This window comes from Typopeltis vanoorti, chromosome 5 (assembly GCF_054136105.1).
Source record: "Typopeltis vanoorti isolate ZY-2024b chromosome 5, IOZ_Tvanoo_1.0, whole genome shotgun sequence".
Taxonomy (NCBI): domain Eukaryota; kingdom Metazoa; phylum Arthropoda; class Arachnida; order Uropygi; family Thelyphonidae; genus Typopeltis; species Typopeltis vanoorti.
The window spans coordinates 27,580,278-27,594,735 of record NC_143553.1 but is presented as its reverse complement, the minus strand read 5'-3'; the positions used below and the strand labels follow the sequence as shown (position 1 = coordinate 27,594,735).

Sequence of the window (14,458 nt, the reverse complement as noted above, 5' to 3'; positions counted from 1 at the left end):
GAAGAAGAAGAGATTTAACACAGATTCAGGGAAACTAAATTATCATGGCAGGAATGGGGAGAATCTGTGTGTAAGAGTGACAATGCTATGCAGATGTGTTAATGTTGAGAATGGGTATTATCACAGAAATGATTATGAAAAAAGAATTTTGTTTTCATCCAGTTCAGACTTATCAAGCATGTGCAAGGATGTCTGCATAAGGAACTAGATAAGAACAGAGATCTGCAAGTTGTCGAACTGTGTCATCAAGACTACAGAAAAGAGTATACAAAAAAGCATACAGGTAAAATTATGTTTGCAAATGAATGGTAGGAGTACAAGAAACAAAGAGTTAAGAGTTCATCGCCTTGGTCGATACATTAGGACCTTAGATTATAGGCATTAGTGAGACGGCTAACAAGGGAAGACATACTAACTGGTATCGAGTGTAAAGGTACAGTATTTTTAGGAAGGATAGACAGTATAAGAGAAGAGGGGGTATGTTAATGACATTGGATGAATTCAATCCAGTTAGAGTTGAGACTTATGAATGCAATACTAGTAGTAGTTTTTCATGTAGCAGTGAGTTTGAAACCACCTTGTGCGAGGTGAAGTTTCTCTCCCATCAAATAAAGATGATGGGTGAGAAACGAGTAATCACAATGGCTGACTTGAATTATCCCGACATTGATTGGGTAGCAGTAAAATTTCATGAGAATAATGAAATTGAGTTTATTCAGCTGTTGCAAGATAACTTCCTCAAGCAGCATGTGAAAGAAGGAACTAGAGAAGAACAAAGAGTGTTAGATCTGATTATACTGTGAGAGCAGATTTCAGTTAAAGATGGAACCATTCTGCCTCTGGCTGGTGACAGTGATAATGAGGTACTCACTTCAGCAGTGGCTAAGTTTCTTAATATTCCACGCTGAATTACAAAGGAAAAAAATTATAATCAACTGAGGAGTATACTGGATACAACACCGTGGAATCAGATGATGAATAGGAAGGATTTGACAGTACATGGGAAGCATTTAAAAAATACTTCGATGATGCAATATCGCAATGCATACCTAGAGTTCAAAGAATAAACAGCATATGAGTGAAATTAATTATTATTATTATTCAGGCATCCATGGAGTCAAGAGACTCATCATGGGGAGGTCCTTCCTAGGAAATATAAAGTCTATCAATCCGCTCCTTGAACTCATTGACTGTTCTTGCTCTCACCATTCTATCAGGCAATGCATTTAATGGTTCGATTGCCCTCCACGCAAAGAAACCACTCCTCACCCTCTTGCTCACAGCTTCCTTTTGTACTTTCCAGGGATGGCCCCCTTGTCATCGCTCCTTCCCGCTGCTCCACCAAGTCAAAGAACTCCCCAATGTCCACCCTGTAACTGCCTCTCAACAGTTTAAAAGTCTCAATCATATCACGACTTCTTCTTCTATCCACCTCAGCCGATCCTCATAATTAACATTGTACAGTCCTGAAACCATCTTTGTTATCTGCCTCTGCACACTTTTCACTTAATTTATCCCCTTAAAATCCTGGGGACCAAATTTGAGAACAATACTCTAAGTGTGGTCTGATCAGGGTCTTATACAATGGAATGATAACTCTTCTATCTCTACAGGTCAGTTTCCTTGTCAGTATTGTAGCAATCTTCTGGGTTACTTTACCACCTTTACAATATGCCCCATGAATTTCAGTTTTCTATCGATCATCACCCCCCAGATCTCTCGTTTCCCCTGCTTCCTCCAGTATGGCTCCTCCAATTGAGTATGCATCCTCTCATCGATCAATCCCAAACTTCAAGACTTCACGTTTTGATGCATTAAAACGACACCCCCATTCATTTGCCCACCTGTCTAGTTTATTCAAATCCTCTTGCAGGGCTGTCACATCATCTGCAAACAACTGAATATCCCCTTGCATTCCATTGACAATATCATTGATATAAAGGTTAAACAACAGGTCCCAGTACTGAGACCTGTGGAACAACACTTGTAACCTTCTGCTTCCTTGATATTGTCCCACCATACACAACTCTCTGATACCTATCAGACAGCCAATCTTGAATCCATTTGACTAACCCGACATTTAAATGTGCTGCAACTTAAATATCAGCTTATCATGTTACACCCTGTCAAACGCCTTTGCAAAATCCAAAAAAATAGCAGTATATGCCTTTCCCTCATCAACTGCTCTTGTCGCTTTAGTATAAAAGGTAATCATTACTAAAGCAAGAGCACCCCTTAACAAATCCATGTTGATTCTCACCAAAAACATTACCCTCATCTGCCCAATGCTGTATACAGTCCCTCACTAATTTCTCCAAGACCTTAACAACCACTGATGACGCACAAACTGGCCTATAATTAGACACTTCCAGTCTACTACCGCCCTTGTGCAGCGGCACTATCTTACCTTCCTTCCATTCCCAAAGCCAGACTTTTATTGAAGAGCCAGGTCAATGGAGCTGTCAGTTCTTTAGCACATTTTCTCAAAACCCGTGGTGAAATACCATCCGGTCCCACAGCTTTACCGATATCCCGAGCACTCAGTATTTGGAACATACTCCCCAGTTGCACTTCTAAACCCTGAACCTGCCCTATCCTTCTAGTATTAAACAACTCCACTATGTTCTCTGCATCAGTCACTATTTCCATTTTTCCCACAATGTCATTCTTCTCCAATCATTTCTCCTCCTACTGGCCACATAGTTAAAAAATTCCCTAGGATTTTCTTTGGATCTTAGTGCCAATATCTTCTCATATTCCAGTTTTGCCTTCCTCACCATACTAGTCACTCTCCTGGCCTGAGTCTTATATTCATCTGCTCTCCACCCCCTCTCCTTATATCTCTTCCAAAATCTCTTTTTCACCTACAGTTCCTGTTTGATATTGTTTGTCATCCACTTTACACCAAATTGTGTCTGCTTCTTCACTCGTGGAATATAGCTTACTATTGCTGCTAACAAATATTCCTTCATCATTTCCCAAGCACTAATAATATCCTGGCCTTCCAATTCCACCCTCCATGGACCCTCCCCAAGTTGATATCTAAGACTAACCTAATCATCTGCCTTATAATTCCACTTATGTTCCCTTTTCTTTGATACTCCTCTTTGTGTATATTCATCTTTCATGTCAAAACTATATTGTCACTCTCTCTCCAACTAGGGGGAGAGATGTCATCTCAGTTATTATCAGCTCTTCTGATGCTATGACCAAATCCAAAACTCTTGAACCTCTTGTTCCCTCTATTACATGTTGCGTGAGACATCTGTCCCTCAAGAATTCTAGAAATTCCATTCCCTTATTACTACATGCATTTTCCTCTGCCCAGCTTATACTGCTATCGTTAAAATCTCCTATAACAATCATTCTTCTTGCACTTGCCAAACTTAGCTGTCTAAACATCTCCTGGTCCCCATCCTCTGTGCTCCTGGGTCTGTAGCAACACCCCACTAAATATCCTGTTTTGCCCACCTCTACCTCACACCATATGCTTTCAAAACCATTAGTGTCACTGCCTTCTAAAGCCTCCACTTTTAGCAGACATAAATCATCACTTATCATAAGCAGTACTCCACCACCACGTTTTCCCCTCCTATCCTGCCAAAAAATGCTGTACCCTGGTACATCTATTCCTGTTATTATATCATCTTCCGTCAACCACGTCTCAGTGATCCCAATAATCTTTGGCCAGGCTGGCATTAGTATAAAGCATAAAAATGTCACTGCTTCTGTACTTATCATTATCCCCCTCCAGACTCCAGTGGACTCAGTGTTACCTGATGTCGTCCCCCAAGCATCCATTCCCACTAGAGGCCATCCCTGCTACCATCCACCCTGGGAACTCTAATTTCTCTGCATTGACACACCGACTTGTTCAGAAAATAACAATCTCTCCAGATGTCTACGTCCTTCCTCATTCAAATGCAAGTGGTCTCTCGCATACAGTTCCTATCTGTTCTCAAATGCCCCACAAGCATCCACATATTCCAATCCTCTCTTCTGACATATTCTGGCTGTTCATTATTACTGCTCTTCTGCTAAGCTCCTCATTATCATACCTAGGTCACACACATACTATCTTTCCTTTCTGCGTTTTCTTTTGTACAACCTCAAGCATGAATCTGAGATCTCTTGCCACTCGATTTACACTGCCTCTCAAGTCATTCACGCCCACCATCACAATCATTTCATCCACCCTTTCACACTGCTTAATTGCCATAGCCACACTTTCTATTGTTCCTCCAAGCAAACACGCCTCTGGCATCCTATCTTGCACACCATGGATCAACGAGTCTCCATAATTCACACCTCTTACCACTCTGTTCTTTGATTGCTCAACCTGCATCCCTCACTCTCTCTCTCTCTCCTCTAACCCTTTCTCTCAGTGTTCCCCCTACTTACCTGCTGTCCTGGCATCACTCTATTCCTGGTTCCAGCACTCCCTTGCATCCTTCTCACTTCCTCTCTCTGATTATTTCCATTCTCTCCTCTTTTATCATTCCCATAACTTTCTCTTTCTCATTTCCTCTCTTCTACTGCTCCTATTCTCTCCTCTTGTATCATTCCCATAACACTCTCTCTCTCTCCTCGTCTGATTCACCTTGCATTCATCTCTTCCATTTGCCTACTCTCATCTTGCATATTTCTCTTTCAACTCGTCTGTCTCTCTCTGCAAGTTAGTCACTCTTAGTCACCATTCATCCACCCAATCAAAGACTATCTCAGAAAACTTTACAATCATGGAGAGTGTGGAAGTTTTCCACACTCTCCACTCTTATTTTTTCATTCATATTTCGCTTGTTATTCTCACCTATCACACTACTCGTCTCTCGAGATTCTCCCACTCCTGAAGCAACAAGGTCAGATATCGTAACATCTACCTCACTGAATTCCTCCTATTGCCTACATTTTATGCATATATACACTCACGCTTCTCTCACCTGCCACATATCCAACTGCTGGGATGCGTACATGCTACAAGCCCCACACACTACAAAATCCTTTATTATGTTATGAAAATAGAGTCCTTGAATGGGGGAGGACTTGGTGACATGCCATTTGTAATTGGAGCTGCAGCTGCTAACTTCATTAACTTAGTGCTGAGGAACTACTACAACTAAACACTAAATACTACTACAACTAAATGCTAAATACTATGTTATATGCTCTACTGTAAGCTAATTTACTTACGCTATACTACAAGTATAAACTATATTTAACTATACTAAACAACAAAAACTTAACTTCTCTTCCAACTGCAGATGCATCCGACTCTGAAATGGATGTGTAATCTTATTAAGCAAGAAAAGGATAATATGGAAGAAATACCATATGCATAAGGATTATGAAAGATGAAAATTAGAAGCAGGCTGGAAGAGTCATAACTGGTGTATAGAAAGCTGGGTATGAAATGAAACTTACTCCGCAAGTTGTATACACCAAGCTGATAACAGTTTTTAGCAAAATATATCATCACACCAAAGTAAATGCAAAATCATGTACTTTAGTGACATATTCATTTTGATGACATATTCATTATCATATTATATTGGTGGGATTATGATAGAAATTGATCATGCTAGGGATCTTGGAATTTTAGTAAATAGGAAGTTGAAGTTCAACAGCCACATAGCAAATATTTGTAATATTTGCTATATTACAAATATTTTGTAATATTTGAACAAATATTACAAATTATCATAGGATAATTTCAATGCTGAAATGAACTTTGACATGTAAAGATAAGTAAGCCATTTTGCCTCTTTACAGCCTTGATAAGACCTCATGTGGACTATTCACATGGATCTGGTCTACTTGTTTCCATGGTGATTCTGATATGATACAGAAGGGGGGGGGGGGAGAAGGAAAGTGAACAAAATGTTTTCAGGTACGTGGAATACTGATTATAAAGACAGATTGAGAATTTCTGGACTGCAGACACTAGCAAACAGTTGAGAGAGAAGTGATATGATTAAGACTTATAAACTTCTGAAGAGGTCATACAGGATATCAGTAGATGGAATTTTTCCTTTTATGGAGGGTGGGCAAAGGACAAGAGGGCATCCTTGGAAGTTTAGAATGAATGCTGTCAAGAAGGGGATGGAAGCTAGATTTTTCTCTCATAGAGTGGTGCCTGAATAGAATGGACTGTCAGTGGATGTATTATTATTATTACGGGCTATTCCAAGGAGTCAACAGACTCATCGAGGGAGGCCCTAACATCATGTCAAGAACAACTATTCGACATTCACACAGTATCTATCATACCTTGCCTTGAACTCATGCACAGTCATAGCACCCACAACAGACTCTGGCAGCTTATTCCACTCATTCTCCACTCTCCACGTAAAAAACATAGCTCTAACACTCCTGCTAACCACATTCTTGTCCAGCTTCCATGTATGGCCCCTAGTCCTCCCACCACCAGTCCTGTTATCAAAAATATCTTCTGGATTAATCTTATAGAAACCCTTTAGTAATTTGAATGTCTCAATCATATCATCCCTTTACTGCCTATCGACCAATTTTTGCAACCCACAAATCTTCAACCTGTTTTCATAAGGTTCATTCCACAGACCTGCTATCATCTTGGTCACTCGTCTCTGGATTCTCTCCACCTCCTCCCCATCAAGAAGAAACCCTGGTGCCCATATCTGGGCACAGTAGTCTAGATGGTGTCTTATCAAGGCTCGATACAGAGGAACAATAACTTGTTTGTCTCTGATTGTTAAAGTATTTTTCAGAAGCCAAATGATTTGATGAGCTGATTTAGCTACTTTTGCAATGTGCCCCCCTAAACTTCAATTCCCTATCCACTATCTACCAACACCCCCAAATCCCTGGCCTCATCAATCTCCTGGAGTACTGTTCTACCAATGTGATATACTGCTGCTAATCTTTTCACCCCAAAATACATAACCTTACACTTTGCCACATTAAATTGACATCCATTTTCCCTAGCCCAGTCCTCCAAACTATCCAAATCATCCTGCAAAATTTTGACATCCTGTGCACTCACAATTGCTCTACCCAACTTTGCATCATCAGCAAACAAGTGAATACTTCCTCTCAGATCCTTTCCTATATCATTGATGAACAAATTGAAAAGTAGTGGTCCAAGAACAGAACCCTGCAACACACCACTAGTCACAAGCCGTCTTTTGGACTCAACTGCTGAATAAACCACTCTCTGGTATCTCTCCATCAACCACCCTCCTATCCATCTCACCAACCCTATATTCATCCCCATCTGCTCCAGTTTACTGATTAGAGTTCCATGTGGTATCCTGTCAAAGGCCTTGACAAGGTCCAGTAGAATCACTGTAAACCCACTACCCTTATCCAGTTCAGCCGTCACTGTGTTATAAAACGTGAGCAAGTTACTGAGGCATGATCTACCCTTCACAAAACCATGTTGTCCTCCATACAATATCCCATTTCATCTATCCAATCCTGTATTCTTTTCTTGACTAATTTCTCCAAGACCTTGAATGTATGTGCAAGTAGTGCGAGCGAATTCAAGAATAAGTATGACAGCTGGCACAGCTGTCATACTTATTCTTAAAATAACATAGTCGCATTGTATGTTACATGCTTCCTAATCAATTCCCAACATTTTTCAACCTTTTTTTCTCTATAGCTCATCAGCCCATGGTATTAATGCTGGTTGGCTTTGGATCTTCCTTATCATTCCACACATACTATTTATATACACACACACCTTCTTGTAAACAACCTTTTCCTGTTGGCGACCCCCCCCCCTGAAACTGTACTCAACGATCACTCTAACCAACCAATGACAATCAATACTGATACCTCATTCGCAACCACAATCTGTATAGATATGACTAAATTCAACACAAAGCCTTGTGTTACTTCCATCAGATATCACATGCTGCTTAGGATAGCTAACCTTCACAAAACTCAACAAATTCACTCTCCTAGTTTCCATACTTTCTTCCAATCAACATTCTCGTAATTAAAATCTAACATTACGATCACTTTCCTTTTTACAATCAGTGCTTACTACATTCCCTGGCCTATAACAATATTCTGTTATACTACTGTATGAATTCACGCAAACAGCTTCCCAGGTTAACAGCACTGCCATTATGCTTCAACTTTCCTGCCCTTCCAGAAAATTCTATATCACTTCATTTTTTTTGCTGACAATATATCATCCTCAGACAGCCAAGTTTTACTTATACCAATTAAACAACAAATTTACACAATAACCACAGTAATAAACTTTAATAAAAGTACAAATATTTCATACTGAAAATAACAGTACATCATCAGTGCACAGAAGCAACAAGCAAATCAAAGAATAGAAATACAAGATACAAGCTGCAATTAAAAATAGTTGCCAGGAGCTATAAATTAATATTAATAAATAATATTAAAAATATGTTTGATATTTACATAAAATAAGAATTTCACAAACTTTGGGGGGGGGGGAGTGCGAATCATTCTGATTCAGGTTAGGCCAATGTAAAAGGCCTTCGCAACTTTCTATAAAGTGTTCATATTTAAAACTGCTTCTATGGGGAAGACAAGCTTCATCCCACCAGATACTGTGTTTAGGGTCAATACTATGCCATGCCAGACCAGACTTTTGAGGTGTCACATAACCAATGTAGTACTGATGTTCATTATTATTTTTTTTTCCCCCACAGAATAGCTTGTCTGCCCAAATACATCAACTTATATTCACAAGGGATCTGATGAACACCAGCTAAAGACAGAAGGAAAAGTCTGTCGTTCGCAGATGGTAACTGATGAAAAAGTATCAATTATCTTCAGGCATTCATTGTTATGTTGCTGCTTTTTTTCTGTAATCCATGAAAGGTTACTGACAAATCTATAGTAGTACATTTTGCACTGTAGGCTAAGTATTTTTTTCAAAATTTCTTTTTATCAATTTTATATACACAGTGATCAAAAGTAAAGTATCCCTGTTTAAAGCCTTGTGGAGCACATCCAGTGATCCAAATGCTGAAATTTTGCAGGAATATATTGTGCATCATGCGAAAATGATAACTGAGAGGGAGAAAAAAAAAAAAGTTCCAAAGGTCACCACTAGAGGCATTGTAAACACCAAATGCATAGAATTCACATATTACGTAACTTGGCAGGTGTCAGGAGGTTTAAAAAGATAAAGTTGGGATTTTTCACTCCATTCTGGTTGTTAAAACCATCCACAGTGATAACACTAACTTTTGTTAGTACCATCTGGTACTGCTCCTGAAGCTATATTACCAAAACGATTGCAATGCTGTTGCTGCACTCTGTAAATTTCATCACCTGAACAAATGTTGACGAGGTCCACTATCTCCATGTGCTCTGCAACGAATAATTAGTCGTTTCGAAGAAACAATAATGTTGGGAGTTGGACCTGGCAGAGGTCACAAACCAATCAATTTACAACAAGTGAATGAAGTTGTAGTTGTGAAGCAGGCCATGAATAGCAGCGTTAGTTCTTGCTGTGCAAGTGCTGTATCAAGACACAGATATGTCTTACACAACTGTCTGGAAAATCTACAGAAGATTCTGCATTTCTACCCATTCAAGATAACCCTGACACAGGAGTTGCACCTGCAAGACTTTGAAAGTCAATGGATACGTGCTTTAACGTTGTTACTAGAATGGAGTTGAATATTGTGTGGCCGTGGATGATTTTGAGGGGAGATGAAGCTCACTTTCATCTGAATGGAGTTGTGAATAACCACAATTGCCAGGTATAGGCAATGTTTAACTATCCAAACTGCATTATTCATTTCATAGAAAGGATGAAACATATCAGATCTGGCATTTCATTCCGGAAAATAGCAAACAACCATATATCTTCACTATATGATTTACTCCATCTGAAGATTATCTTTCTCAATTTACTGTTTTCAATTGAGGTGTTTACACATATCCCGATTCTAATTACACTGACTTCTTTGATTATCTATCAACAGTATAATTATCCAAGGTGCTATGTGAAAATGGTGAATTAAATAGTGAAGATAGTGGCGGTTTGCAGAGAGGGGGGGGGGGCCTTCCTGTAATGAATCCTTGGAGGTGTCACATAGTAATAATTCTCCCAACTGATAACACACTACAGTTTATCCTTTTATGCATATGGCACTTTTTTAATGTTTTAATTTTAAAACAATGAAATTTTAATTTTTTTTTTATGCTTAACATAAAATGTAATGCTTCCTATAAATTAATGATGCCAAGAAATTATATTCTTGGTTTCATCCTTTATCCAAGTGTAAGCAAACAAAGTTTGCATGTGAAGTAACTTCACGACTAGGCAACTCATACATAGAGGGTAATGACTTCACATCACTTGCCTTAGTATCCAATGATGGAGATGTATAATGCTATGCATTATGGGAAGGGTCGAAACCCAGACTGCTTTTGACCTTTACTGAGGTCTCATCAGTGGGAGTCACACCCAGAATTGAATTGAATTGAAAGAATTGAAATAATGCAGAAGTAATATTTCCATACATAAGTAACCAAAAGGAGTCATACCTTATTACTAAAATACTCTGGATTAGAGATAGATGTTGAAAAAATTTTTCCATTTGGTTATGCTAGAAAGTAAAGATACCAAGAACTTATATAGCAATACTTCCTACTCTGTAGTGTGTTCTACAGAACTGACCACTATCTCCTTCAGCAAGTCAATTCACTGTGTCATAAGGCTACTGTAGTAACTGCGTAGTTTGTGGACATGAATGTCATCCCACTTGACTGGCCTCCACAGAGCCCTGATGTCAATCCTACTGAAAATCTGTTTGTGGAGCTTCAGTGAGGTCAAGAGACATTCACCCCACAACAGTCGAGGACTTCATTACATGCCTACAGGAAGAATGGTCCAAAATTGCCATTGATCGCCATCATACGCTTGTGGGAAGTATGACCCATAGGACTGCTGCAGTCATCGCAGCAAAAGGAGGTCCAACATCTTATTAAGGTGGCTGCCATGGCTGTTTGTTCCTCACACTTTGGTGTCCAATAACTTCTTGCTAAGCAGCGGATATCATGACAATAAATCAAAAAGTACCAAACTCTTGAAAATACATTTATTTTATAAATAAATACCATGACAACATAAAAATGCTTTTCTAAAAGGCACAAAAATGTATCTATTCCACTAGCTCCTGTATCTGGTTAAGTAACATTAATGGCAGCTATCTGGTGATCAAAAGCAAGGTTATAACAATTCAATGAAACATGATATGCAGGGCAGTCTTCTTCACAGGGCCAAAATAATATATATAAAGGTATTCAAATTGAGGGGATATTAAATCCCACATTGTTTTAAAACCGAATAAGAAACTGAAAGAAATATTAAATAATATAAAATAAGAAATATAAAAAAAATATTTAAATATATAAAGGTACCTGGGTTCAAACCACGGCTTGAACTACCTTTCCTCCTTGGTAAATGATTATTAAACTTGAATAAATGTCACTTGAAAGTAGCATTCATGATATAGGAAAATACAAACAAATAAAACCAAAGAATATATCTCAAATTTCAGGGAATTCGGTAAACGTTTTGCCTATGTCTAATTTCTTATCGCAATAAGAATATTTTATGACTATTGCAATATAAAAATACTAGAGGGGGAACTTCGTAATTATTAACGTGTGAACTACATTCGTTAACTTTAAGGTTAGCTTGTGCGGGATCTATACCTCTGGCCAGCGTCGTTGCTATAGCTTTTGCCACGCGGGAGGGTCCCTGAGTTTGCTGCATTCTCAATACACACCAAAAATACTACAAAAAGTCAAAACGATAGGGTAAGGGTCAATGTGCCCACTACCCTTGATACGCTACTGCCTCTGAGAGGTATAATATAGGTAGATTCCTCTCTCCGTACTATTTCATTTCCAGTAAGAAGACTGCCATAAATGCTGTATATTGCGGAGGGATAACTCTAAAAGAAAGGTATACAGAATGAGGATCAATAGTAGCTGCATTGACGGAAAACATTTTCAGGTGGGGGTAAGAAAAGTTTTCCAAAATATATAAAATAGTGGGGTGCAGGAAGTTTTCAATGTATATATACACAGACATTGGGGATCCTTACCTTTCTGAGTAAGATTTTCTAATGAATATAAGGCACATTTCTTTTCAAAAATTTTTTTTAGTTCTGAATGAAATATTTCTCTTTGTTGTCTAATCGATGTACCGATCCAAATACCATTATTTATTATTCCAATATCTCCTGAAAGTTCACCAACATGTTTTGGCTCGAGGAGTGAAAGTCTTCTGTGAAGTAATGGCTTATTAGTTTTAGTGCCTTCTATAACAGACTGAGTCCTACTTCGACATAACACGTTTTGAGAATCCAAACTAGATCGATATGGAACGCTATATTCCGTGGGATGACATACGTTTTTCAGTTTACATTTATATGCAAAGTGTGGTAATCCATATTTCGCAGATGTCTCTTTAACAGTTTTCAATCCAGTTTCTTCAGTACATGCTGTGCAAAAATTAGGTATTCCACCAGGTTTCAGACTTAGACCAAGACCAAGATCACCTTCAATAGTGTAAGACTCTGCGATATTAACGATATTAGAACTTGTAGCAAAACGTATGGGTTCATCATCACGTTTCCGCTGTTCATTTGCGCTGTTATTTTCCATGATTTATATCATAACAGTCAGTGTTGGTACACTCATTTATATGACTGCGTTAACTTGGTGTATCTTAAAAGCCATAGTAGCCATAAAAAAGTAATAAACAAAATGAAAATAGATCTGGCGAACTTTCTGGCAGTTTGATATTGGCAAAATATTCATATAATCATATCTAGTAATAATCTACTTCTGTTCTCAAAAGTGAAGTTTAAAAAATAAAAATCCACTTTAATAAAATAATGAAGTTTTTTAAGACGTGCAGTTAAAAAAATAAGATATTTGCAAACACGTTTCGTATTTCGACATGTCTCGCAAATCAAAATATCACATATCACAAAAAATCAAAGCTGCATTGCACAATTAAATCACCAACTAAACCCAATAGTTTCGCTAACACCACACGCAAAACTTTAAAACGTTGCCACATCCCTATTCCAACTGATGTTGCCAACTCCGACTCAAATAATGGCAATACATTATCGCGCAAAAATCGCTATTCCGGAGATTTTTTTTCTTAAAATAATGCCGATAAATCGAATACTATTCAGATTTTACAGTGATAAATTGAAAAAGAAAAATGTATTTAAGATTTATTTATATTTTATTGATATAAAAGAAAGGTAACCATAGTAAAGATTTTACTTAAATTATAGTGTTAAGTGACAGATATTTCAGTTTGTGCATCATATCGACGATATTCAAGTGCAAACGAATAGATCGATGGAAATTTTTAAAAAAAGAAAAAGAAATTAAATCCCGATAAGAGTCTTTAGACTCCATGAAGGTCTGATGTTAATAATAATCATAATAATATTAAATGCTTTATATTACACGCTGTAAGTAATGGTAATCCTTCTCATGTACAGTTGTGTGGGTGCAAGTAAAGTTGTAAGCTATTCGACTATAAGGATCCTAAAACAAATCCGCTAAGGTTTTTTTATTTCCCAAAGGGTGGAGACGATGCCGTTTTAGTCCTAAATAACTTTTTTTTTGGAGATGGATGGTGAGCAGTGGCGTAACTAGGGCTTTTGCCGCCCTTCTCAATACACATCAAAAATACTACAAAAAAAGTCAAAAAGACGTATAGCATTTCTACCAATCTGAGGCTTAGTCACCGTCACCACTAGCCAGATGGCGGGCGTTTTCGCCGCAGCTCTCTGATCGCCGTAAACTCCCAAATGTGCAGCAGCATGATAGATTTGTTTAAATCAAGACTCTAGACCAGGGGGTGAGCAACTTTTATTGGTGTGCATGGCCAGGGCCGGTTGTATCATTGGCGAACCTAGGCAATGGCCAAGGGGCGCTAAGACTTCAGGCCGCCAGATTTTGATACATAGTTGGGGAAAAATTACAACCTTCGAAAAAAATTAGTAAAACCTTGATTAATAATAAAAAACTGAAATAAGTCAAGCCGTCCTAGTGCTCGCTGATGATCCTACATTATTTTCTCCTTTCTCTATTTCTTAAACTCCCCTGCTCTTTGTAAAATTTTTCATAATTTTTTAATTTAAGATGTAATAATTTTCTTGTTATACAGATATTAGGAGTAATCATATATGTATACAAATGTATTGGTTTTGATTAATAAATTTTTTAATGTTCATAATGATATTATTTTTATAAATATCCACACCTGTAGGTGTACGTGTGCTTGTGTGAGTATGACAAAATATATATATAAAGAGACATTGTATAGGGGCTTAAATTTTCTTTGTCTGGGGGCATCAGATACTCTCGGACCGGCCCTGTGCATGCCAAAATCGCCAAATCTTTGATGCAAAATTTTCTCACGTGCCAACCGAAATTT

The 14,458-nt window shown here is 38.1% G+C and overlaps 1 protein-coding gene across 1 annotated transcript in view; it reads right to left on the bottom strand.

Moving 5' to 3' along the window:
- The window catches only part of LOC150106274 (coiled-coil domain-containing protein 125-like), a 272,049-nt gene extending 259,023 nt beyond the window's left edge, over positions 1 to 13,026 (bottom strand). The window contains exon 1 of the mRNA XM_090392299.1: positions 12,096 to 13,026. Within this exon, the coding sequence (XP_090248425.1) occupies positions 12,096 to 12,657 (562 nt within the window). The 5' untranslated portion in view covers positions 12,658 to 13,026. The remainder of the gene's footprint in view (positions 1 to 12,095) is intronic.
- Between the last annotated feature and the right edge of the window lie 1,432 nt (positions 13,027 to 14,458).